Genomic DNA, 22,828 nt, shown 5'->3' on the forward strand with positions numbered 1-22,828 from the left:
CGCCGATTCTTCTAAAAATTACACTGACCTGTTCGCCACCCCAAGGCGACCTAAACGCAAAATGGTTGCTATGGAGATAAAACCAACAAAAAGCCATCTTTTTTTATGTTTTTTTATTTTTTAATTTTTTTTTATGAAATTGTCACATGAAACTTTGACCAGGGAAGCAAGGGCATCCCAAAGCAGCCGCGGCATGCTTCCCCCTGACGGAGAACTTAATTAAACAAAAAAAAGGAAAAAAAACAAACGGGTGCCTAAAGAAAGCTGGACACTCAAATGCTAACCAAGGAAGTCGTGGAAACACAAGGCAAATATAAGCCCATAGTGGAGAGAAAAAGAAAATGCAAAAAACGCACCTAATCCCGGACAAGCCCCCAATTTTTCCAAACCAAACCTCGCTACACAGCTGGACGAGTCGCAACAAGTGAACACACTAGGAAAACGGAGCGCAATACTCAATAGAGAGACCAGTTATTAAGATATATATTAAGGATATACTATATCGGATATATATTAAGATAATCTGTTTAGTGTGAAAGCCCTTCAGTCTCCTGATGCGCTCAAGCTGTCACTCTCAGCTGATTAAGTCGCTTACAAGAGAAGCAAAAAAACAAACAAACAAGGAACTGTGAGGAACTGTAAGGCCGTTACAACTTTAGTAGGAGAATAACAACAATCTGGTCAAAAGCTGACATAAAACCAGGAATTTTTCTAAATACACTAAGTTTTAAAAAGTGCATTACTCCTCATCGCTCTTTTCTTTTTTCTGATTCCAAAGCCTCTCCTGTTGCAGAAACTTTTCAAAGAACTTCAGTCTCAGATTGAGTGTTACGCCAACTGGCCTGATTTTTTTTTTTCTTTTTTTTTTCTAAGCTGATCCACATTTTCTCAGATCAAGGTTTGTCGGTTGTAGACCTTGATGGAGGAATTAGCCTAAATTACGGTTATTAGTCGTGAGCACAAAGGGATTTCTTGTCAAATTAAGCCTGGATAGATTTGTACGCTGTTCCTCTAAGACGCCTAAAATCAGTTGTTTGTGGAGCCTCGACCAGCACGGGCGGAGCAAAAACCTGCTCAGATCGCATGAAGTAAGAAATTAATCCGACTGGAATTTAGAAATAACTATAAATAAAGTTCAGTTGCTGTGTAAAAAAGTTAAAACTGCGTCTTCCTCAACCATGAGCTTTGGGTTCTCATTGTTGAATGTGAAAAAGATGGACAGTTGTGGTCATGTGACCCTTTGGTTTCCGTCCGAGGTCTAAATTCGAGCTCTCTGCTTGTCCCCGTCTTTTGCTGAATTTATTCGAGAACTTTAGAAAAATATTAAAATTATTCCAGTGTTAAAGGGTAGCAACAGGACAGTTGGAGGCAGACTCCACTCATGAAAAATGCAAAAAAAAGGGGCGGGACTAAGGGAGGCTACACTGCGTTTTCTGTGGCAAACGTGAAATCCTGTCCATCTTTGTCATGGGAGGGATCACACATCGAGGGTGGGGTCATCTGGACCCCATACGATAGATAGCACAAGGTTCAAAGAGCTCCATTGGAGTTGATTGGGAATATCACCTGGTTCCACTTGCATTTTTGAATGATCTCCAAGTCAGAAAATAATTTCTTCAGAAAGGTTTCTTCCAAAAGTATCTGGGCTCCCCCGTCAGGGTTTTTGAGGACCCGGGTTTCTAGTTTAGTCTTAGAATAGAACTGTTGGTCGCTGCAGTCTCAGCAATGGAGGACAATAATCGTTTAAATGTAAAATCTTTTCTTTTATTCTGTTTTTCAGCCAAACATCGGACGTCTGGGCACCCCTCATGGACCCTCTGCAGAAAAGGTGGCGGTGGTTGCCGTGGACGACTGCGACATCTCTATGGCCATCCGTTTTGGAAAGCAGATTGGCAACTACTCGTGTGCAGCGCAGGGAACCCAGACAGGACAAAAGAAGTAGGAACTCTTTTTTTTCATTCACCTTTAGTCAAAGACACCAGTCCAACTAATGGGTTAATACGTCAGGGGAGGGGGGCAAACGTCAAGTTGTCTTCATTACAAGAGCTTACAGAACTGGCAACTATCATCTGCTTATCTCCTAATCTGCTAATTTTTCTGGCCTTTCTTGCTGTCAGACGCGGTCTTAAGACCAGCAAGAGCTCATCTCAGCACGGGCTTTAGAGGGATCTACTTTGTGTTTACCGCGCGCTAATCAGCTCTTATTTTTATTGTGTGAGAGTTTGTGATGAGCCTGTCGGAATCAGCGTGCCGGGGCACATTGAGTATGCAGAGGGTGGGGACGGAGGGAGGCTTCAAAGAGCAAGGTCACGCCGCCGCATTCTTCCATGAACTCGTTGCGCAGGTCGCAGGTGCTGACGGCGTTTAGAGGACGCTTCAAATTTGTCGCAGATGTACGTTAACCCGCCGTGTAATTTAGTAAATTTCAGAGTAAAGCGCCTTGAGGTGTCTTGGGGGTGACCTGAATGTCAACTTTTGGCTAAACTTTACGAGATACTTTTATTTGTTCAACTAGTACATAAAAAACACAATAAATGTGATGAACCACCATTTTTAACTCATTAAGAGACATTTTTTTAAATAAATGTTGCTTAAAAACTGAAGTTTTATTTTATTTTGAAATGTTTCCTCTAAACTTTGTACTGCCTCCAGCTAAACAACAGTTTCTCCTTCATGCCTGGAGCTTAAACTTTCCTTTTTTCTTTGCTTTTTTTCATGGAATTGCGCCACATTAAGCCTCTTTAGGTAACTTAGTGTTTGATGTCTGCACATAAGCAGCTTCCTACGTGAGCAGTTGTGTTTAATCTGCCTCAGTGATGAGGATGCAAGCAATTGTTTAAAAAAAAACTGTCATAAATAATGATTATTTTGCAGTTTACCTCAGTGGACGTCTAACAAAATTTCACATTTTTCACATATGTTCCTCATGATTTTAATCTAATTTAAAAGAGTGGTCGTTTGGTTTTTCCTAAAATGACTCTATCTTCTGCAGATCTTTGGACCTGACCGGACCGCTGCTCCTCGGTGGAGTCCCCAACCTGCCAGAGGACTTTCCTGTGAGGAACAGAAACTTTGTGGGCTGCATGAGGGACCTGAAGATCGACAGCAAGATGATCGACATGGCCAGCTTTATTGCAAACAACGGCACCACACCTGGTAAGCCGAATGCTTCTTTATGGGATTTCTTCTGTTTTAGCAGGTGAAGGAATTGGCCATTTTTAAAGGTCACTATCGGTTTATGAATAGTTTAGGTATATTTGCTATTTTTAAACAAAAAAGCGTGAAAAATGTGCAAAGCGTGCTTTTTTTATTATTATTTTAAATGTTAAAAAAATCAAAAATACTTCATTTTCATCAATTGTAGAGTTCTAAATATATCTGCAATTTAGGATTTTTACTTTTTTTCCCCTAAATATCTAAATTTGTTCTTAAAAAGTTATTTTTAAACCCCAGATCTATAACGTCTTTTTTAATTAGACTCTGATCTTGTAAAATTCACATAAAAATATTAGTTTTTTATTATGAATTGCAACTTTCTCCATTGTAAAATGACCAATTTCTGTAATCATTCTGACTATTTAATTCATTGTTTTCCTATAATTATTAACTCCAAACTAATCGCTGGCTTTTTTCTTCTGAACTCTTAAGAATTCCAATTTGTAAAACTTGAAGTTTCATTATTTCATTAGAATTCTAGCAGGAGTTGATTAACTTTATAGTTACCAACATTTAACTGTAACATTAATTTCACAGTTGTCACTATAATTAGCTGTGACGTTATCAGTACAGTTAGCAACAGTTTCTCGTTAACAACTTTAATGCTACGGTTATAAAACTGCCACCGTGCAATGGGGAGGCAATGGCAGAATCTTCAAGATTTCATGCCGCCGCCCATTTTTTGGAGAATCGTTAGTGTGGTCATGAATGTAGACGGCAGAAGTGCGATGGTGGTCAGTGAGGCGAAGGCGACGCCTGTATGAAATCGGCTACAGCTGGGTGGTGGTAACCATGTCACCGGCTGGCAGCAGCTCTGACTGGACGATGAGTAAATATTTCCGGCCGTCCATATCAAGAAGCCCAAGACGATGTTTTATTGTGTGTTCGCGCAATCTAGTGCTCTTAGAATGCTGGCACATTTTCAGCGCACAAGAAAATACTAGAGGGAATAGTGACCTGGGGTCCAATTGTGGCTGGGATTGTCCAGTCATTGGAGAAGCGGCACAGGCACTCGGCCTTGGTCATACGTACATTTTCAAAGAATCGGACGGTGGCGTGGGATGGCCGGGGAGCAGCTGTCTGAAATCAACCAATCATCAGAGGATTTTGGGGACCTTAAAGACCCTCTTATCAGTCAGTTATTGTGCTGCCACCTTTCTGCTACCCAGCTGCCACTGCACAGCCTCCATATGTGCCACTCCCCAATGGTTAAAAATTGTCATAAAATTTTAATGTTTTCATGAATTCTCAGCTGGATGATTTTGCTGAAAAACTGGCATTTTGTCATTCGTGACCATAGTTTAAGGTAAACCCTTAAGTTAAATTTACAGTTCTTAACGGATGTAAAGTTATCTTTTAAAAGGATGTTTCTTATTTTCCTACTTTCATTTCCTACCTCAAACTCCCGAGGATACTTTATTTCAAGCTTTACAAACTCCTCTCCCACACCGATTGTTCTGAAACTTCCAGGCTGTCCGGCAAAGAAAGACTTTTGCAGCAACGCCGTGTGTGTGAATGGAGGAGTGTGCGTCAGCAAGTGGAACACCCACAGCTGTGAATGCCCCACTGGTTATGGAGGCAAAAACTGCGAGCAAGGTAAGAAATGTGTTTTATTTAGCCTCTTTTCTTTGAACAGGAGGAAGTGGAGGGTGCGGGCTAAAACATGTCACAAAGTAGAAAAAGTGGATGTTTACTGCATGTGCGTACACATCCACGCAGGTGTGTCTGCTGTCCCAAAGAGCGTGAGTCCACTCGTTTGCTTCTGCACGGGCACGTTTGTTTACCTCCTGCATGTGTGTCAAGAACACATCCAGGGAAATGTGTGGGATCAAATGAGAAGAGAAGCAGCTCCTTTGAGTCACAGATGGAAAGTCGCAGTTGCAGAACATGACCTCAGGTTTGGAGTTTAAAGACAGACTCATCCATCAAAATCCAGACTTTAGGGATGAAAAGAACAATAAAGAAATCCCCAGTAAGCCATTAAACAGTTTATTTGTGTGAATAAGGAGTCTTAACGATTTACTCAAACACTGACTAACGAAGAGAGCGCAAAAACATCACCGAGTTTCATATTTTCCATTCTCGAGTCAGAATATTGATGTCTTCCTTCAGGGCAGAGCTTCCTAACAATGTGTAAATTTATTTTCCTCTCACCTATGAGGTAGTCAGCCTAAAAAGTGCCAGGCCCAGTATCCGGTTTCTGATCTGAATCACAGAGAGCTGGAGAAGACGCTTTGGTTGCTTCGCTGCTTGTTGACAGGTCGGGTTTGAGGCTCCACAAACTCATGCTACGCGTGAAACAGGAGATGTGCCAAAATAATACAGCTTTAAACTGGCATGAAAACACGCTAGGAGGCACCCACCAGCCTCCTTTGTCCCCCGATTCATTCAGATCTGATATCAGGTGGCAGAACTCGATGAAAGAAATGGAGTCATACAGCTAAATATAAACATGTTGACATGTCAGATAGATTTAAACTTAAAACCTTATACAATATATACGCTTAAATTTAAGTAAAATAGAGTTTTTTTATCATATTATCCCTCTTCTTATTGTTTCAGGTCATCAACATCACATTTATTTCCTTTTTTAACAAATTCTTAGGCTACTTTTTGCAGCCAGTAATTGGATTCTGGTTCTACAGTTACAGTTTTAAAGCTTCACCAAACCAGTTTTTGTAATATATCTGGAGTTGCCAAATTGGGGAAATTTTAAAAATACATAAAACAGACCAAATCAGACTTGTTTAGCAGTAATTGTTGAATCCACGACTCCTTTGTCAAATCAGCAGCCGAGACTTCCCAAAATCGCGTTATTTGTTGCTATATTACGTTTAAATGATTTTTCATGTGGAAAAAAAATAAAATGTTATTTTTCATAAAAAATCCAGGTTTTCATAATCAGAAGACAGTGAATCTATTACTAGTCTTCGTAAAACTTTCCATATTTATATTTATTAGGTTTTTACTTTGGTAAATCCTGACATCATATTCAGCGTTTAATAAAAAAAAGTGAGTTTGGTGTCTGAATTTCTTCTAAAATCCAGAATACTAGTTAATCCCATGTATATTCTAGTTTTTAGGGAATATTGAGGGAATTTGGACAATTTGATCTTAAAGTAGAGTTGTGACAAAGCTAGCTGCATTAGTGAGGAACGAGCTTCTTTATGGGTTGAGGTGTGGCTGACTTTGTCACTATTTTCTGCTTTATTGGCAAAGTTTAGCAAAATGCAGACTAGGGTTAACGTGCTCCTAAAAACAAATATAAGCTTTGACTCTTAATTACAGGCTATGTCTGGGTAAACTTGTTCGGCTTCAGTTAAAAAACTGCCCTGGGGAGGGAAAAACATTTAGTGTGAACAGCATTGGAAGTCTGACCCTTGTTTTGTTCAAGGGTTTTCTCCCTTAATTAATTCAAAGCTCATACATTTGTGTAACTTGTGTATCAGGATAAAAAATGCTACAAAAACAAAATAAACAATAAAAACTAGAAAACAGTTTTCTTCATTTTATTTATCCCATGTTGCTTCATTGCAGAGATGCCGTCCCCTCAGTTCTTCGATGGCCAGGCTTTCGTGTCCTGGACTGAGCCAGACATCACAGTGACTGTTCCTTGGTACATGGGCCTCATGTTTCGCACCAAACAGTCTTTTGGGACTCTGATGCAGGTCAACGCTGGACCATCCTCCACTGTCAACCTCATGGTGAGATGCAGAAACTCTTAGAATGGAATTGGAACTCTAAAGTCCATAAAAGGGAATCCTTGTTGGATAAAATATTTAGTCACAAAGTAAAAAAAATAATGATTCTGTTTCTTTTACAGTATGCTGAACAAATAGAAAATACATCAATATACACAGAAAATACCTTTAAAATTAGACGGTATAGTTCGTTTTAAGGTAAATGTGTCATTTTTGCATGTTATTTGTGAGAACTTGCTCCTTTTTTAACCAGCCTCTAGTGGTTATTGGTGGAACTGCAACACTTGATCAGATTTCGGAATGAAAGAAAAAAAAGTTTAAGTTTATAAAGTTTTCCTTTATCTGAATATTGTGCTTTTATTAGTAAAAAGTAAAACATATATTTTTACAAATAGAATAAAGCTTTATAGATCCCACAAAGAGAACATTACCTTGTTACCATGGCTCCAATTAAAACAACAGACAGATAATAAATAACACTAAAAATATGCTTAAAATTTTAGAATAATATTAATCTTCATATTTATGTTTTATTAATATTAGTTTCGATCTTGTTTTCAAACAGGTACATCACACTTGTTGTTGTTTATTGTTTATGCCCACTCAAACAACATTTCTAAAATGACTTACCTTTGACTTTAAAGGGTAACCAAATCATGAATCAACTTTTTTTGTCTGCTGACCTCTATAAATGGGGCTTTAAAAGTGCTGTGTGTTGGCCATTGCAAAATTTTTGATTTTTAAATTTTTTCTTGAAAATATAGTCCAAAACTGTCTGTGTGGTGCCCCCTACAGGTTAAATTGAATCATTACAGTTGAATTTTGTGATTGGTCAAACCATGTGAGTTTCAGAAGTCCCACGTCATGATCTGCAGCTCCAGTAATGATAACAGTTCTGTTCCCCTCCCCCACCCCTCTGACTGGATTTTCACATTTGTTTGTGGGCGGAGTCAACCTCCAACTTCCCTGTTTGGTGACCCTTTAAGGCTTCTGTAGAAATGGGCCTCAAAAGGGAACATTTTTCTGAACAATTTTCTCCTTTTTGAACGTCCAGGTGAGTGAACAACAGGTCCGTATGGAAGTTCTGCTTCGGCAGAAGCTGCTGGCGTCGTTGAGTTTCCCTCAAGTTCGCGTCAGTGATGGTGAGTGGCACCATTTGCTGGTGGAGCTGCGGAGCATCAAAGACGGGAAGGACATCAAATACATGGCCGGAGTGTCTCTGGACTACGACATGTACCAGGTTTGGACAAAACTGCAGCTTCACTTCATGTGCAGGACTTTTGTTTTGAAACCTTCCAATCGTTCGTTTCAGAAGTCAGTGGAGATCGGAAATGACCTTCCAGGTCTGAAGCTACAGACTCTTCATGTTGGAGGTCTGCCTGGAGACAAAAACCGTGTAAAAAGAGGATTTGTTGGCTGCATACAGGTGATATTTCCACCACGTTTTTAAGTTTCTCGTCCTGTTTTTCATTTTCATAACCCAACGCTCTCCTGCAGGGTGTCCGAATGGGTGAGACGCCCACCAACGTGGCTAACCTGAACATGGCTCAGGGCTTAAAGATTCGGGTGGAAGATGGCTGCGACCTAGCAGACCCCTGTGACTCCAACATCTGCCCCGAGAACAGCCACTGCCATGACGACTGGATCACACACACCTGCGTCTGCAACCCTGGTAACACACACACATGCATACAGAAACAGACGCACTCGTCCGTTCGGCTGGATTCAGGCGTCATTGTTCCCTCCCTCTGTCCTGTAGGCTACTTCGGTAAGGACTGCATGGATGCGTGTCAGCTAAACCCCTGTGAACACGTGTCCACTTGTGTTCGCAAACCGAGCTCCTCCCACGGGTACATCTGCGAATGCGGACAGGACTACTACGGACAGTACTGCGAAAACAAGTAGGGCTCCGTGCAATGATGTGTGTACATGTTTGTACTCTGCTTTCAGGAGAGGGGATTCCCAATGTTGCCTTCAGGAGACATTTTCAAAGGTCTTATATTTATCTTGACATTGGAAATGGACTTCGCCTCCAGCTCAGAAACATTCAAGGAACTGCTTTAATTAAAAAATAAACATGTGCTTCCGAATTCCCTGGTGTTCACATGTCGCTGGGCGAGTTTTTAAGTCTGTTTTTGAGTTGTACATACAAAACGTTTGGCAATTGAACAAAATATTAAATCTGCTGACCAATCAGGGACTGTGATCCGGTAGTGATGAATGGTTGGCGTCCTTTTCAAAACAAGGAGGGGCCAAGCTTAGGAAAATGATCATGGAAGAGAAATTCATATATGCATATGAATTATATGACACCAAGCCTTTCATATACCGGAATAGAGCTGTAAAAGAAAAAGCTTGGAACAAGATTTTTGAGATTTGCACCAGTTTGACATTTCGCACCAACCCTTTGTGAGTACATTCGCTAGTATTAGTATAGCAACAGACCAGTGTGAGCACCAAAAGCACATTCAAAAACCCACGTTGACGCCCCACACATGCCTAACATCTGTGTGCATAACATCAGTAATAATCTGTTTTAAGCCGTATCCACGGCTAGATTTGAGCTGTCGACCAGAGAAAGGTAGTTTGCCCTCTTTCTGAGGGTGGAGTGCTCCTGCCTCAGGTGAAGGAGTTTAAATATCTTAGGGTCTTGTTCATATGAGAGTGAGAATCAGCAGGCAGATTGGAGCGGCGTCTGCCATCATGCTATCACTGCACCGGTCCGTTGTGGTGAAGAGATCTGAGCCAGAAGGCAAAGCTTCCAATTTACCGGTCGATCTTCGTACTAGTACTCACCTATGTCATAAGCTCTGGGTCGTGGTGGAAAGAACGAGATCCCGACTACAAGCGGCTGAAATAAGTTTCCTTAGCAGGGTGGCTGGGCGCTCCCTTAGAGATAAGGTAACCTGGAGAGAGCGCGGAGTAGAGCTGCTTCTCCTCCACATTGAGAGGAGCCAGTTGAGGTGGCTCGGACATCTGGTCAGGATGCTTCCTGGATGTCTTCCTGGAGAGGTGTTCCGGGCATGTCCCACTGGGAAGACCCAGGACACGCTGGAGAGACTAGGTCTCTCGGCTGGCCTGGAAAACCCTCGGGGTCGCCCCAGAGGAGCTGGAGGAAGTGACCGGCGAGAGGGAATTCTGAGCATCTTTGCTTAGACTGCTGCCCCCACGACCCGGTACCGGATGAGCAGAAGAAGACAGATGGATGGGGAAACTTGTATGCAGGTGGCATGCATTAAATATCAAGGTTGTAGACCACTCCGTCTACGGCGTAGATGCTTGTAGAGTGAAAATGTTTTTAACGGATATGCTGCAGACGATGTGCAAGGATTAGTAAGAGTAAGAGTAAAATCACTGAGATATAGGAGCATCGTACGGCTTTTTAATGTATTCATTCAAGGAAAGACAAACCCAATCAATTCGACCACTCCTCTCTATGACCCTCTACGGACCTGGACAACCCAAAAACCTCCAACACTTGAGTAAGACTTTAGATTTGAGTAGTTCCTATTCACTTGTGAAGCTACCAACTCACTGGAGCTGCTCAATTACTCCCTAATCTGAGAATGACTGTGTGAAGCTGGAAACAAAATCCACTGAGGGAATCCAGGAATCTGCCATGCGCGGATGTAAAAAGTTTATACAAATTAACCACCCTCGACTGAGAATCTGTCTCTTCCTCCTGAACCCTGATCCCCACGACAGGCATCCCGCCTCGCCTCGCGCAGGATGTGGGATTCCCCCGCCGTGCATGAATAATCCTGCAAAGGTGTTTTGTCTGCTGCCCTCATTTTGCCACTTGTCCCCTATCAGATCACATAACAGCTTTTTTTTTTTAGAGAATAGAGGAAGTTTACTCTAGAAAGGAGATGATCCGACCAGATTATCAGCTGTTTGTTTGAGCAAGTTGGCAACATGTAAAAAACACAATTTAGAGACTCCAATGATTCTGGTTTTAACATGTCTTGTGGCATTTTTCTGGTGATGAGGTCATAAATAACCACTCATAGATTTGATGGGAAGCTAGATCCTGTAATGATTGATGTTGAGTTCAGTGACTTACACTATTCTCAATTCAGAGACATCTTTGTGATCAATCAACCTATAGAAATAAAGGAACACCCAGTACATCATGAATACTACAAAGTCAGGACTATCGGTACTGCTAAAGAATGTACAATGGAAACATGGGTATGGGGGTTTGTCCGGGATACTTGAGGCTTCTGCGGTCTGGGTCATATCTCTCTGGAAGAAATTCCACATTTAAATTGTTTACAGTTATACCTACAAATACCATAGTATTACATGGATGTTAAATGTTAAAGATTTAACTTTTTTTTCTAAAAGATTTTAGAAAAAGATGAATAAAAATACTTTAAAAATTCTAACTGAGAGGGTTAAGCTCCAAATTAGCTACAAAGACTTTTATATTTAAGCCATAAATGGCATAATCATAAATAAGACACCTCTGGGAACGCTCAAAATAGATCAAAAGAAGATCAGAGTGGGTCTTTAAACTTTGTTTATATTGGTTATGAAGGACACAATAGCCTACGCTACAAAAGAAAAAGAAGGGGGTTACCTTTCCCTTTTTTTAAATTTGTTTCCCCCTTTTTTTTCCCAGAGTGGAGAAGCCGTGCCCGTCGGGTTGGTGGAGCAGCCCCGTGTGTGGGCCCTGCAACTGTGATACAAGCAGAGGCTTTCACAAAGACTGCAACAAAACCACCGGAGAGTGTCGCTGCAAGGTGACCGCACAGTTTCTGAATCACTTATGAGTCACCAGTGTCTGCTTTTTCTAAGTTTTCATACAAAAAAATATTTTGCAACCATTTTCTTTTGACTTTATATAGTAGTTTTTTTGGTAAGAATTCTGGAAACAGACTTATTCTTGAGGTCTGTCTCCTCTTCATCAATGCAAAAGTGATCCACACATTTTTAACATTGTCTAACTTAACATTTAAAGAGCCATTCGAGTCAGTTTCTCACCAACGAAAACCCAGCAGGAGCCACAAAGTCTTCATTCAGCCTTTAGAAAAAATAAGATTCTGTTTTCTGATTTATGTTTTGCTACTGACACGATACATTTAAATAAGCTATTGTGTTTTTTTGCATAAATAAAACATAAACATTAAGAGATAATTGCTTTTAAAAAAATATGAATTAGTTTATAACTTTTGACATAGATTTGCATGACTGCCTTTCAAAATAAAAGACATCCATAGGATCATGTCAATGCAGCCAATGCAGTAGGAAAGGTAAAGTCATCGATGATTTAAAAAAATCTGTTTCTGGTGCATTTCAGCCACCAATTCATACACCTAACTGACAAAAATTAAATCAGAGCTAATTAAGTGACCCCTACCTTATATTAAAACCATGAAACACTTCAAATCCTTGAACTTGTTCAGAAAATCTGCTTTTTAATCCAATGGATTATAAATTAATGCAGCTTTAATTCTGGTTACTGACTATAAATTGATTTTCTCTGATAAATGAAGGTCAAAATTAAGTCCAAATGTGTCAGTATGACATTGATAAACTACAAAGGATTGATGGAGAATTACAGCTACCATTGTTAGGATCCTCGTTGAATATTTACTTAAACCAAAGAGCCACGATGGAGGGGTAAAAGAGCTACATGTGGCTCCGAAGCCTCAGGTTGCAGGCCCCTGGTCTAACTGTATCATAAAGAATTAATTATTAACAAATTTTGCGTCATTTGAACACATAAAATAGCCATTGAAAAAAATAAGGATAGATGAATTATTCTCACCAAAACACATCTAAAATTTTTCCTGCCAAAAGTGTTTTTGAGATTTCACAGAAGCGGCCATTTTTAAATGAGCATTAAAAGCCATTCTACTGCCCCTAGTGGAAGGATGATGCACTACAGGGCAGAAAACATTGACCAATTTATACATGATGAGTTTTTAAGGAAAGTTTGGATCATGGTAAGGAGATAGGAGAAATGCAGGGATTAAATATGATACGAATGGGAATGTTGTGTTTCATATTTTTTTTAATCTACTGCTATTGTAACTGATGGAATAACATAAAGACTTGAAGCAGAGTTTTGCATTTTGATGAGATTCTAGCCGTTGCCATGGTCATAGATGGGTTTCCAGTCGACGTTTCTTTCAATAGAAATGAAGCGTGAACCCCAAAGGTTCTCCGAGTTTCACTAACAGTGAGGCTCATCAAAAATACATACAAACATAGTAAGAAATAGCTGTAATCCTTAGACAATTTCTCTTAAAACTGCCTTTTGTGTTCTGTCACTCACCCCTCCTTCATCCCTGCAGGATAATCACTACCGTCCAGAGGGGGACGACACGTGCTACCCCTGTGAATGCTTCCATGAAGGCTCCGAGTCTCGAACCTGTGACCCCGTCACTGGTCAGTGTCCCTGTAAAGGAGGAGTCATCGGCCGTCAGTGCAATCGATGCGACAACCCCTTTGCTGAAGTCACGCCGGCCGGATGTCAGGGTACGTGAAAGAAATGAGATTTCTCACGTTTTTCCTGCTAAGAAACTGCAGATCAACGACGGAGTTGTTTGGATACTTAGCGTCATTAAGACAAATGAGAACAGCGGGATTTCTTCTGCCTCCAAATGCTCTCCGCTGTGAAGTAATGGAAGTGCCAAGAGGAAACAAATACCGCCACTTGTATCTGCTGGCGCTGCCTTTGCGTCTTTGTCATCATCTAATCAACCAGAAGAGGCCGGCGGGGACTTGGCAGCCACGTTGGATGAGCACAATTCAGTTGAAATGAATGGAAGTCACAAACGGATGGGAGTGTTCTTACCATCTGACCCGTCAAGAAGCTCTACAGAGGCGTGATTGGACTTTTAACACAAGTCCTTAACAGCTGTCTCATTTTTTTTTTTTTTTATGTAATCATTACATATACATTGAATGGATCACTCTGGTGTGAGCCGCTCTGGCAAAGACGTATGATCTATCGCACCAAATACCCAAACTTCTATTGATAAAATATCAATGGCCTTCCATACATTTTAGAGGAAATCTAATTTATGGATTTATTCTTCATCACAGATCAAATTTGTACGGTCACGACATGTCACTTTAGAAACTTTAGCCCTTAGTCTCAACTCCCCCTACGGGTGGATACAGGGTGTCTGGGGGCAAAAAGAACAATTCTACATTCCATTTTTATGGTTTATCATGAGGTAAGCCTGAAGGGAACTGCAAAACACACCTGTGCTTCCTTTAAGATGCAGCCACTCCCCTCTACGACCCCCTATGGGTCCAAACAACCATAAAATCCCAACTCCCATACCCCGTACAGTTGCTTTGGACTAAGGCTTTAGATGGTAACCATCACAAACTAACCTCACCTGCTCCCTTCTTCTCCTCAGTGGTGTACGAGGGCTGTCCCAAGGCGTTTGATGCTGGTATTTGGTGGCCCAAGACCAAGTTTGGACTTCCAGCTGCAATGGATTGTCCCAGAGGGTCCATCGGTGAGTTTTTTTGGTTTTTCTTACCTTCTGTTGCTTAAGAAAACATTCGAACACCATCGCCTCTGAATGGACTTTAAATGTCCTCAATTTTGAATGAAACTTTAATCATCATCATTCTACCTTTAGCTTTACGCGTGCCTTCTCTAACTTTAACACTGTAAACATTATCGAGGTGTGCCACAAGGTTCAATACTAGGACCTATACTCTTTATTGTGTTCATAAAGGACGTAGTCTGCACTAAGCTGATAATGCCATGCTCTGAAAATCAATAAAACACAATTTAAGCTAGCAGAAGAGTGTGTAAACAGAGAGGAGCTCTCAGCAACAGGAGGGGGGGGGGGGTTGCTCCACACCAACAGTCCCTTGATCTATTACTAGTAAGACAAGTTCTTGGTTACTTTCTCAAAGGTTAATGTTACCTTGACGACCCATTTATTATCATCATAATGAGCTAGTATCTTAAATGCAATTTTTTTTAATTTTGTGAAGTTGTGAATAACTTAATACACAAACAAAATAAATAATAGCAACTAAGGATGATAGTAATAAAGTTAAATGGTTTGTAGACAAATAAACTGCATAATGTTTATCGTTGTAAAAGACAAGAACATTTTAGTTGATTTGAACAAAAACTCGGACTAGCTCTAAATAAAATGTTGCTCGTTATTATCGTATTTTTACAGAGTAGCCCAAAAAATGCATTAAAAAACATATATAAGTCACATCCCTGGGTAAACTTTGAAAAAAGTGACTTATTTTACAGAAAATACAGTACCTGAAAAGACTTAATTTTTTGTGCTTGTCGTCGATTTTCTCTGTTTCAGGTAAAGCTATTCGTCACTGTAACGATGAAAAGGGCTGGTTATCCCCTGAACTGTTCAACTGCACCACAGACACCTTTTCTCATCTCAGGAAGCTGGTGAATAATTAGCATAAACACTCCAAAAAATAAAAGCTTTTACAGGAATATTTAAGTATCCGTTTGAGTTTCATCCCTCATTGTTTCATTAAAAGATGGACGGTCTGCATCGGAACGTCTCCCGCATGGACAGCGAACACTCCAAGAAGATTGTCCGCCTGCTCCGCGACGCCACCAACAGCACGCCGCATTACTATGGCAACGATGTAAAGACGGCGGCGCTGCTGCTGAACAAGGTGCTGCAGTACGAGAGTCGACAGGCTGGATTCGAGCTCACCGCCATGAAGGACGCAGAGTTTAACGAGGTTTGGAACAAATATGTTAAAATGTTGAACTTCTATAAAGTCCCACTTTGATCATCTTTTGATAAAACCTGTCATTTTCTTATAATTTGTCATTTTCAAACTGAATTTTTTCCTGTTTTTGATTCACAGAGTCAAATTTTAAGCTGAATTTTCTTATATATGTCCTCCATTATTAGAAAAATGTCAAACACTATTTTCATTACAGTGGTCTTTCAATTAAAAACAATATCAAATATTCCAGATTATATCTAAATATGCATCTTTGAGAATTTGTTTTAGTGGTCAACACTGCCCCCTACTGGTTCTTGGTCGCCATCTACCGTTTCTGATCTGATTTAGTGATTTTAAAGCTGTGAAAACAGAGTAAAGTTTATCGTTTTTCCAGAACTTGGTGCGAGCGGGGAGCGCCATTCTGGATCCAAACACCAAGGAGCACTGGGACCAGATCCAGAGGTCGGACGGGGGCACCGCTCGTCTGCTCCGCAGCTTTGAGGAGTACGCCAACACGCTGGCACAAAACGTCAGGAAGACCTACCTGAAGCCCTTCACCATCGTCACCGACAACATGAGTAAGTGCTTCAAAGCACCTGTGTGCAGGTACGTGTGGGGTCTCACGTTTCTGTGTCCGTCCTCTCTTGTCTGTTTCAGTTCTAACTGTGGACTACCTGGATGTGTCCGACCCACTGAGGGCCACCTTACCGCGCTTCCAGGACATCCAGGAGTCCTTCCCCAAGGAGCTCGGCTCCTCCGTTCGATTCCCCAGGTTTAACGCTCACACTCAGGTCCAGAAAGGTAGGAGCGTCTGCTCAGCTGTCAGATTCATAAACTCCAGAAAACCCACATTATCCCACCAGACACTTTTGGCTTGGAGAAGTGGAAAAATGACAAAAATAATAAGAAAAAAAGGTTAACTTAAAAAAAAAAAAAATCCCCCAAAAATGTTTGGTAATTTCAAAATAAAAGACATTTTAATTTGAAGCTTTTTTCCTGTTATGAAAAATAACATTTTAACCTAACTAGCTTTCAATTTAGCAACAAATCAAACTGTTCCAACAGTTTTAAGTGTCATCTTCCCTCTTTTAGGCACAGGGGAGGTCACTCCTGCTCCTCCTGCTGAGACCACGCCCCCTCAGGAGGAGGAGGAGGAGGAGCACACAGTGTCCAACAGGAAAAGGCGCCACCTGGAGCCGCCTGCCCCTCTACCTGTAGCTGTGGTGATCGTGTACAAGTCATTGGGACAGCTGCTTCCAGAGAGATATGACCCCGACCGCAGAAGCCTCAGGTATCCCGGACAAACCCCCACACCTGTTTTTAAGTGGATTCCTGATTAAAAAAACATTACGGATAGTGCTGATTTATTTAATAAAACTTACAAAAACGGTAAAAACAAACACCTTAACAATAAAATCAGCTTCTATTAGATCTTTTTGAAGAATCAGTTGAGTAACTATATCTTAGAACGACTTATTAGGAGAATTAACACAAATGTGTTTTCCAAGACTTAATTTGATTTTGATTTAAAGAAAAACCTTAAAAGGTTAAACAAATTCAAAAGGTTGTATTTTTGTTTTGCCTGCAGACTTCCCAGCCGTCCGGTGATAAACACGGCCATTGTGAGCGCCACCGTCCACACTGAGGACGCTCCCCTGCCTCCCGTCCTGGACCCCCCCATCACTCTGCAGTACACCCTTCTGGAGACAGAGGAGCGGACGAAGCCCGTCTGCGTCTTCTGGGACCACTCCATCACGTCAGTTGGTTCTGAAGTTCCCTTTTATGCAGAAACGTCGGCTTTTCTCATTCCCGAATGTGCGTTTTTCAGGAACGGGGGTGGCTGGTCCTCGAAAGGCTGCGAGGTGCTCAACCGCAACAACAGCCACATCAGCTGCCAGTGCAACCACATGACCAGCTTCGCTGTGCTCATGGACATCTCCAAGAGAGAGGTCAGAAAGCCTCCGGGTTCTGGGTAAACCCCGCCCCCTCTCTTCCCCCGTCCTCACCTGATCTCCTCTTTTGCAGCGCGGAGACTTCCTCCCTCTGAAAATCGTCACCTACACCACAGTGCTGGTGTCCCTGGTCCTCCTCCTCCTCACCTTCCTCCTACTGTGCCTCCTGCGACGCCTTCACTCCAACCTCCTCGCCATTCACCGGAACCTGGTGGCCACACTCTTCTTCTCGGAGCTGGTCTTCCTGCTGGGCATCAACCAAACCGACAACATGGTCAGTGTGTCCTCGGGACCTTTTCACACTACACTTTTGAGGGGGAATCAAACAGGCGCTAATACGTCTGACAAGAAAGAAATCGGTACAGTCAGATCCTGGAATCCTCTTGGCATCCCTTTATTCTTCAAAATTTAAAGAGCCATTTGGTTTGATTTCATCACCCCAGAGAAATACAAGACACTGATTTGTGTTATTGTTGCTGTTGTGACAAATATAAATGAACTATTTTTTTTTTTTACTTAAATGAAACGCAAAAATAAAAATGAAATAGCTTTTTTTTTCCAAATATGAAGTCGTCATAGAGCTTTACATGACTTCCTTTCAAAATAAAAGACCTTATTGGATCATCTCAATTCAGCAAATGTGCTAGTTGGTGGTTTAATGTCAGCAGTGATTAAAAAATACATAAACAGTTTATTTTACCATTTGTGAGGAATCTCAACTAGAAAATCATAATCTAAAAAACAAAATTAGTTAATTAAAGGACTGTTAAAATCCTTGAGATTATTATTTTTAGACATCTTAAGGTGAAATTTTGGTTGTGTTTCTTTTCTGTGGTACAAAGCGCTCAAAAATCTATCGAATCGACTTTTGTGAACTACAAAGCTGCACTGCTTAAAGGATCGTTGGAGCATTATGGGTACTGTAGTCAGGAGCCTCGTAATTCAACTGTTGGTCAATTAGTTCACTAGAGTTATCTGGCTGTTTTGTTTTGCTTAATGCGTCTTTAAGTCCTAAAAAACACAAACATTTTTATAAGTTAAAACATTTTTATCCGTCTAATGGAGAGGTGAAAGAGTCATAATGGATGGAGAATAATCTAAAAGTAATCTGCAAGTATTTGAAAACTTTGCCTGCAGCAGCAACTTTTAGTCTCAAGTATTTCAATAAATGCAGCCCCAGGTGCCATTTTTGACACCTCCAGTAAAATAAGTCAATTAGTATTTATGAAAACTCAATATTCTTAGTGCGATTTTAAATGTTTGTTGTTTACCACAAACTTTTCTGAAGGTAAAAAGCTTTATTTTAATCCAGAACAACTCACCCTGATCTTCCCTGGATGGATTTTGGCAGAGCTGCCAAGTATTCTAAGATCTTATTGAGCCTTCATGAGATCTCCTCGCTCTGACAGCAGCTTCATGAGAGTTTTTTAACATCTGATGAGCACTTAATGATAGTTAATTGCTTGGAAAATGCCAAACTGATGAATGTGGCTTTAGAATCGTAGAAAAAAAGCATTCAGCTCTTGTTTGTGTTGGATTATAGGTGAGAAAGAAGAAGAGCCACTGGCAGCAAAATCTAACTCGGTGTTGGACTGAATGCAGAACGTTCATCATGCACTCATGTAGTAGGGATCAGTAGATGTCTTTGAAGTCTGCTTGTTCAAACGATGAATCTCACATGCACGCTGCTATGGAGGCGTGCTCAGACGGGTATTCTCTGCAGAGGCATGCAAACGTTTAACCTAAACACGGACGGATCTCACAATTGCTTGCAGCGTAGAAACATCAACATAATTAATCTGCTAATTTATTTGAAGGGATCCAAATAGGAAGCCTCAAAGAAATGTTGGGGAAACTTTCCTGCATCCATGCGTTTCCTGTTGTATCACAAATTATTTGTTGGGTTTTCGCTTCAAGCCAAAATGACTAAATCCAGAATAGTTGTATCCCAAAAGTCGTAGCTACAACTGCCTTTAGGAGTGGATATGGGCTGTCTGTAAGTGAAAAATCTGTATGGGAGCAGGTGGCCTGCTGGATATATTAAGGCAGTGGACCAAGATGTAAAGTGAAAATGTTTGTTTCTAGGGGCATGCTGCAGGTGTCAGGTTGTAGTGAACACAAACAATACGCACAGGTAAGTAGGGGTGAAGTAGGCGAGACAATAGTGCAGATTTTTCTTTTTTTGACCCCCACAAATCCTGTGGACTGTCCAATTAGAATGCAGTTTATGTGGGCAGCTTTGTATTCAACACATTCTCATAATTAAGTCGTCACATATGGACATTTGGTTAGGGACTCCTCTGCACCAACAATTGACATTTTGGGTGTCCTTAACTTGTTGTTTCTAGACGTGCTGGCTGGTCTCATTAAATCACGGGTCCCAACCTCAGGATCGTGAAACGGAACTGGTCCAGTACCGGGACGTGGAGTACCGGAACCCTAACCTGGTACCAGTTTGCGTCCGATAACACATCCCAGCCCCAATCGCGTCGGGTACAGCATCTGATACCGCAGTCCTGTATAGCCTCTGGTACCTGCGTCCAGTACTGGATTACCGTCTGTGTCCTGAGGACCAGTCCGCGTGTGGTACCACATCGGGTACTGTGTCCTGAGGGTTGAGGACCCTTGATTTAATGAACAGTCAGCATATCAAAAACGACGAGTTGGGAACCCAAAGCATCAAAAAGTGATGCGGAAGGGTCCTTAAAGGGTAACCAAACCTTAAATCACCTTTGTTTTGTCTTTACTTCTATAAATGTGGATTTAAAAGTGTTAGTCATTGTCATTTTTTTTTTATAAATTCAAATAAAATTGTATAATTCTTAAGAAAAAATAGTCAAAAACTGTCTTTGTGCTGCCCCCTACAAGTTGAAACAAGGTATTACATTTAAATTTTGTGATTGGTCAAACCAGTTTCAGAAGTTTTACGTCATGATCTGCAGTAGGGCTGCCACAAACGATTATTTTGATAGTCGACTAATCACTGATTATTTTGTTGACTAATCAGGTCATGCGCAAAGTGGATATAAAACACACATCTTAACCATCATTAGCTTTAAACTGATTAAAAACTAGATATATTCACACTATCATTATTGTAGATAGAATGTAAGCTGAATTTAGCCGCAAAAAATGCTAGTGACGATAGCTGAAGATGCTGATAGCCAGATAAAATATTAGTTAAAGGCCAAATTAAAAAAATAGTTAAAGGCCATCTTAAAAAAAGCCTAGGTTAGCCAAAACAGCTAGCATGTAGCTGAAATATTAGCTAAACTCCAAAATGGCCTAAACAACAACGAAAAGCTTAAGTTAGCCAAAACAGCTAGCATGCATCTGAAGAATTGACTAAATTCCAAAACAGCCTAAAAACCAAAAAAAGCCCAGGTAAGCCGAAACAGATAGCATGTAGCTGAAAAATTAGCCAAACTCTAAAATAGCCTAAAAAAACCTTAATAAATGCCAAAATAGTCCAAAAAGCTAGCATAATATCACTATAACTTTCAACTTTATTACATTCTGACTCCATACAATATAAAGTAACGACTAACCGACTATTAAATTAGTCGTTGACTATTTTAATAGTCGATTAGTCGTTGATTTGTCGACTAAACAAACATTCCTGCCCCCAAGCCCCACCCCTCTGACTGGATTTTCACATTTCGGCTGTGGGTGGAGTCACTTCCCTGTTTAATTTCACTTCAACCAAACGTCAATATGTGTGGAATGAGAACATGTTGGCATATCATCTGCTCTGTGTGAGATTTGCGCTCGGTCAGTAAGGAGCCAGTACGCACACTTACTAACGATTGGAGTTTGGTTGTAAAGGCACCGTATTACAGTATCACCTGTACGCCATTGGTGTGTACAACTTGCATTTGTCTTACAAATACTTGGTGATACTCTTATTGCACAAAAGACAATCGTACGTTCCATTTTTGTGACGTCCCTTCAGGTGACCACACAAGGTGGCTGCACTCCCCTTCAGAAGCGGTCGCACCTGTCTACAACCTACCATGCACCCCGACTTTCAACACAAGTTCAAAGGCCACACATTTTTTACGTCGTGTCTGAAAATAGGCTCCGAAAGTAAGCGCAAGAGTTTTAATTGTACTTGTACATAGACTTTTAAATGGAAGTGGCTACTTGAACACGCGTTGTCAAGAGCGGTGTGAACGAGAATTAGAGACTTCAGCAGAGGTGACATCAGCCAAGTCCTCAGCCTCCTGCGGTCACCCAGCTGCTCCTTCCACCTCTGGAAAGGAATCAGAGAAGTTCATAGAAGATCTTCAAGTCTTCCTCTTGGCTTCAACAGCAGTTTGGTCGTTATTTACGATCAATTGTCAACAGCAAAGCTTTCAAACAAGATAAACGTATCCTTTCTTCCCACATGAAAGTGACAGAAAGGATTTAAGGGTTTTTAATCATTAGAGAAAATCTAAATACTCGGATCAAACGAGCAAAAAAAGCCAAAAAAATTCACCTTTTTGGTTCAGTTTGCTTTCACACTGACTCGAGAGAAGCATCAGGAATGTTCTTCTGCAGGTGCAGCTGCTGCTTTAGGATGAGGTAACATGACCTGACTAACATCTCCTCATTACACCACGTTTGCATTTACAAGCAGTCTTAGTGATTCATCTTTTTATTTTAGATGTGGGCGTTTTCTTCTCACTCATAAATCAAATCACTTCCTTTTTTTGTTCAGATCCGCTTCAAAAATCGATCCGTTGGAAAATGTTAATATTGTTACGCCCCAACAGGCCCACCTGTTTGAGTCAAGGTAGGGGCAACAGCCACAAAGGGGGTTAAACACCATGAATGGATTTCATTTGAAACAATTTCTAGAATTTAAGATAATTATAAGACTTAATCAGTTTTCTCTGAGTGACGACTAGAATCAACAGATCTGTGTAGACGTAGAAAACTGCAATATATTCTTAAAGTTGGGAGGATTTGATCTATTTTTGTAGGTGAATAAATGTGTTTGTTTGCGTGCAGGTTTGGGTTTCAACCGGAGTTCAGGTGTGTTTGTCAGACCAGTGGAATGCTGTTAGTGTCTGCGCCCAAGGCCGCATGCAGAGCAATTTATAATCCTGTCAGAGTCGGTTTCTCTATCAGCGGCTCTGATCTACGCTGTCATACAGAGAATCATTGAAGTATAGTCAGTTTGAAGCTCTAGGAGAATGGCTCACGGCAATGCTCTGCCTCATGGGGTTCCTTTGCCTTACGGCGTTCCTCCACCTGACACCATTCCTTTGCCTAATG

General features: G+C 40.9%; 1 protein-coding gene across 5 annotated transcripts in view; it reads left to right on the plus strand.

The window, feature by feature from the left end:
- Positions 1 to 22,828, plus strand: part of celsr1a (cadherin EGF LAG seven-pass G-type receptor 1a) — a 115,806-nt gene that overhangs the window by 79,291 nt on the left and 13,687 nt on the right. For 4 of the 5 annotated variants that reach the window (XM_024285409.2, XM_024285401.2, XM_024285425.2 and 1 more), the window contains 19 exons: positions 1,781 to 1,938; positions 2,993 to 3,156; positions 4,687 to 4,812; positions 6,754 to 6,920; positions 7,972 to 8,157; positions 8,230 to 8,343; positions 8,415 to 8,589; positions 8,677 to 8,818; positions 11,542 to 11,662; positions 13,220 to 13,403; positions 14,297 to 14,398; positions 15,224 to 15,318; positions 15,414 to 15,623; positions 16,009 to 16,192; positions 16,272 to 16,415; positions 16,707 to 16,905; positions 17,203 to 17,370; positions 17,443 to 17,563; positions 17,640 to 17,840. In XM_024285409.2, the coding sequence (XP_024141177.1) occupies positions 1,781 to 1,938; positions 2,993 to 3,156; positions 4,687 to 4,812; positions 6,754 to 6,920; positions 7,972 to 8,157; positions 8,230 to 8,343; positions 8,415 to 8,589; positions 8,677 to 8,818; positions 11,542 to 11,662; positions 13,220 to 13,403; positions 14,297 to 14,398; positions 15,224 to 15,318; positions 15,414 to 15,623; positions 16,009 to 16,192; positions 16,272 to 16,415; positions 16,707 to 16,905; positions 17,203 to 17,370; positions 17,443 to 17,563; positions 17,640 to 17,840 (2,961 nt within the window). The remainder of the gene's footprint in view (positions 1 to 1,780; positions 1,939 to 2,992; positions 3,157 to 4,686; positions 4,813 to 6,753; positions 6,921 to 7,971; positions 8,158 to 8,229; positions 8,344 to 8,414; positions 8,590 to 8,676; positions 8,819 to 11,541; positions 11,663 to 13,219; positions 13,404 to 14,296; positions 14,399 to 15,223; positions 15,319 to 15,413; positions 15,624 to 16,008; positions 16,193 to 16,271; positions 16,416 to 16,706; positions 16,906 to 17,202; positions 17,371 to 17,442; positions 17,564 to 17,639; positions 17,841 to 22,828) is intronic. The other variant, XM_024285419.2, reaches the window with a different exon arrangement.

Source organism: Oryzias melastigma, linkage group LG23 (assembly GCF_002922805.2).
Source record: "Oryzias melastigma strain HK-1 linkage group LG23, ASM292280v2, whole genome shotgun sequence".
Lineage (NCBI taxonomy): Eukaryota > Metazoa > Chordata > Actinopteri > Beloniformes > Adrianichthyidae > Oryzias > Oryzias melastigma.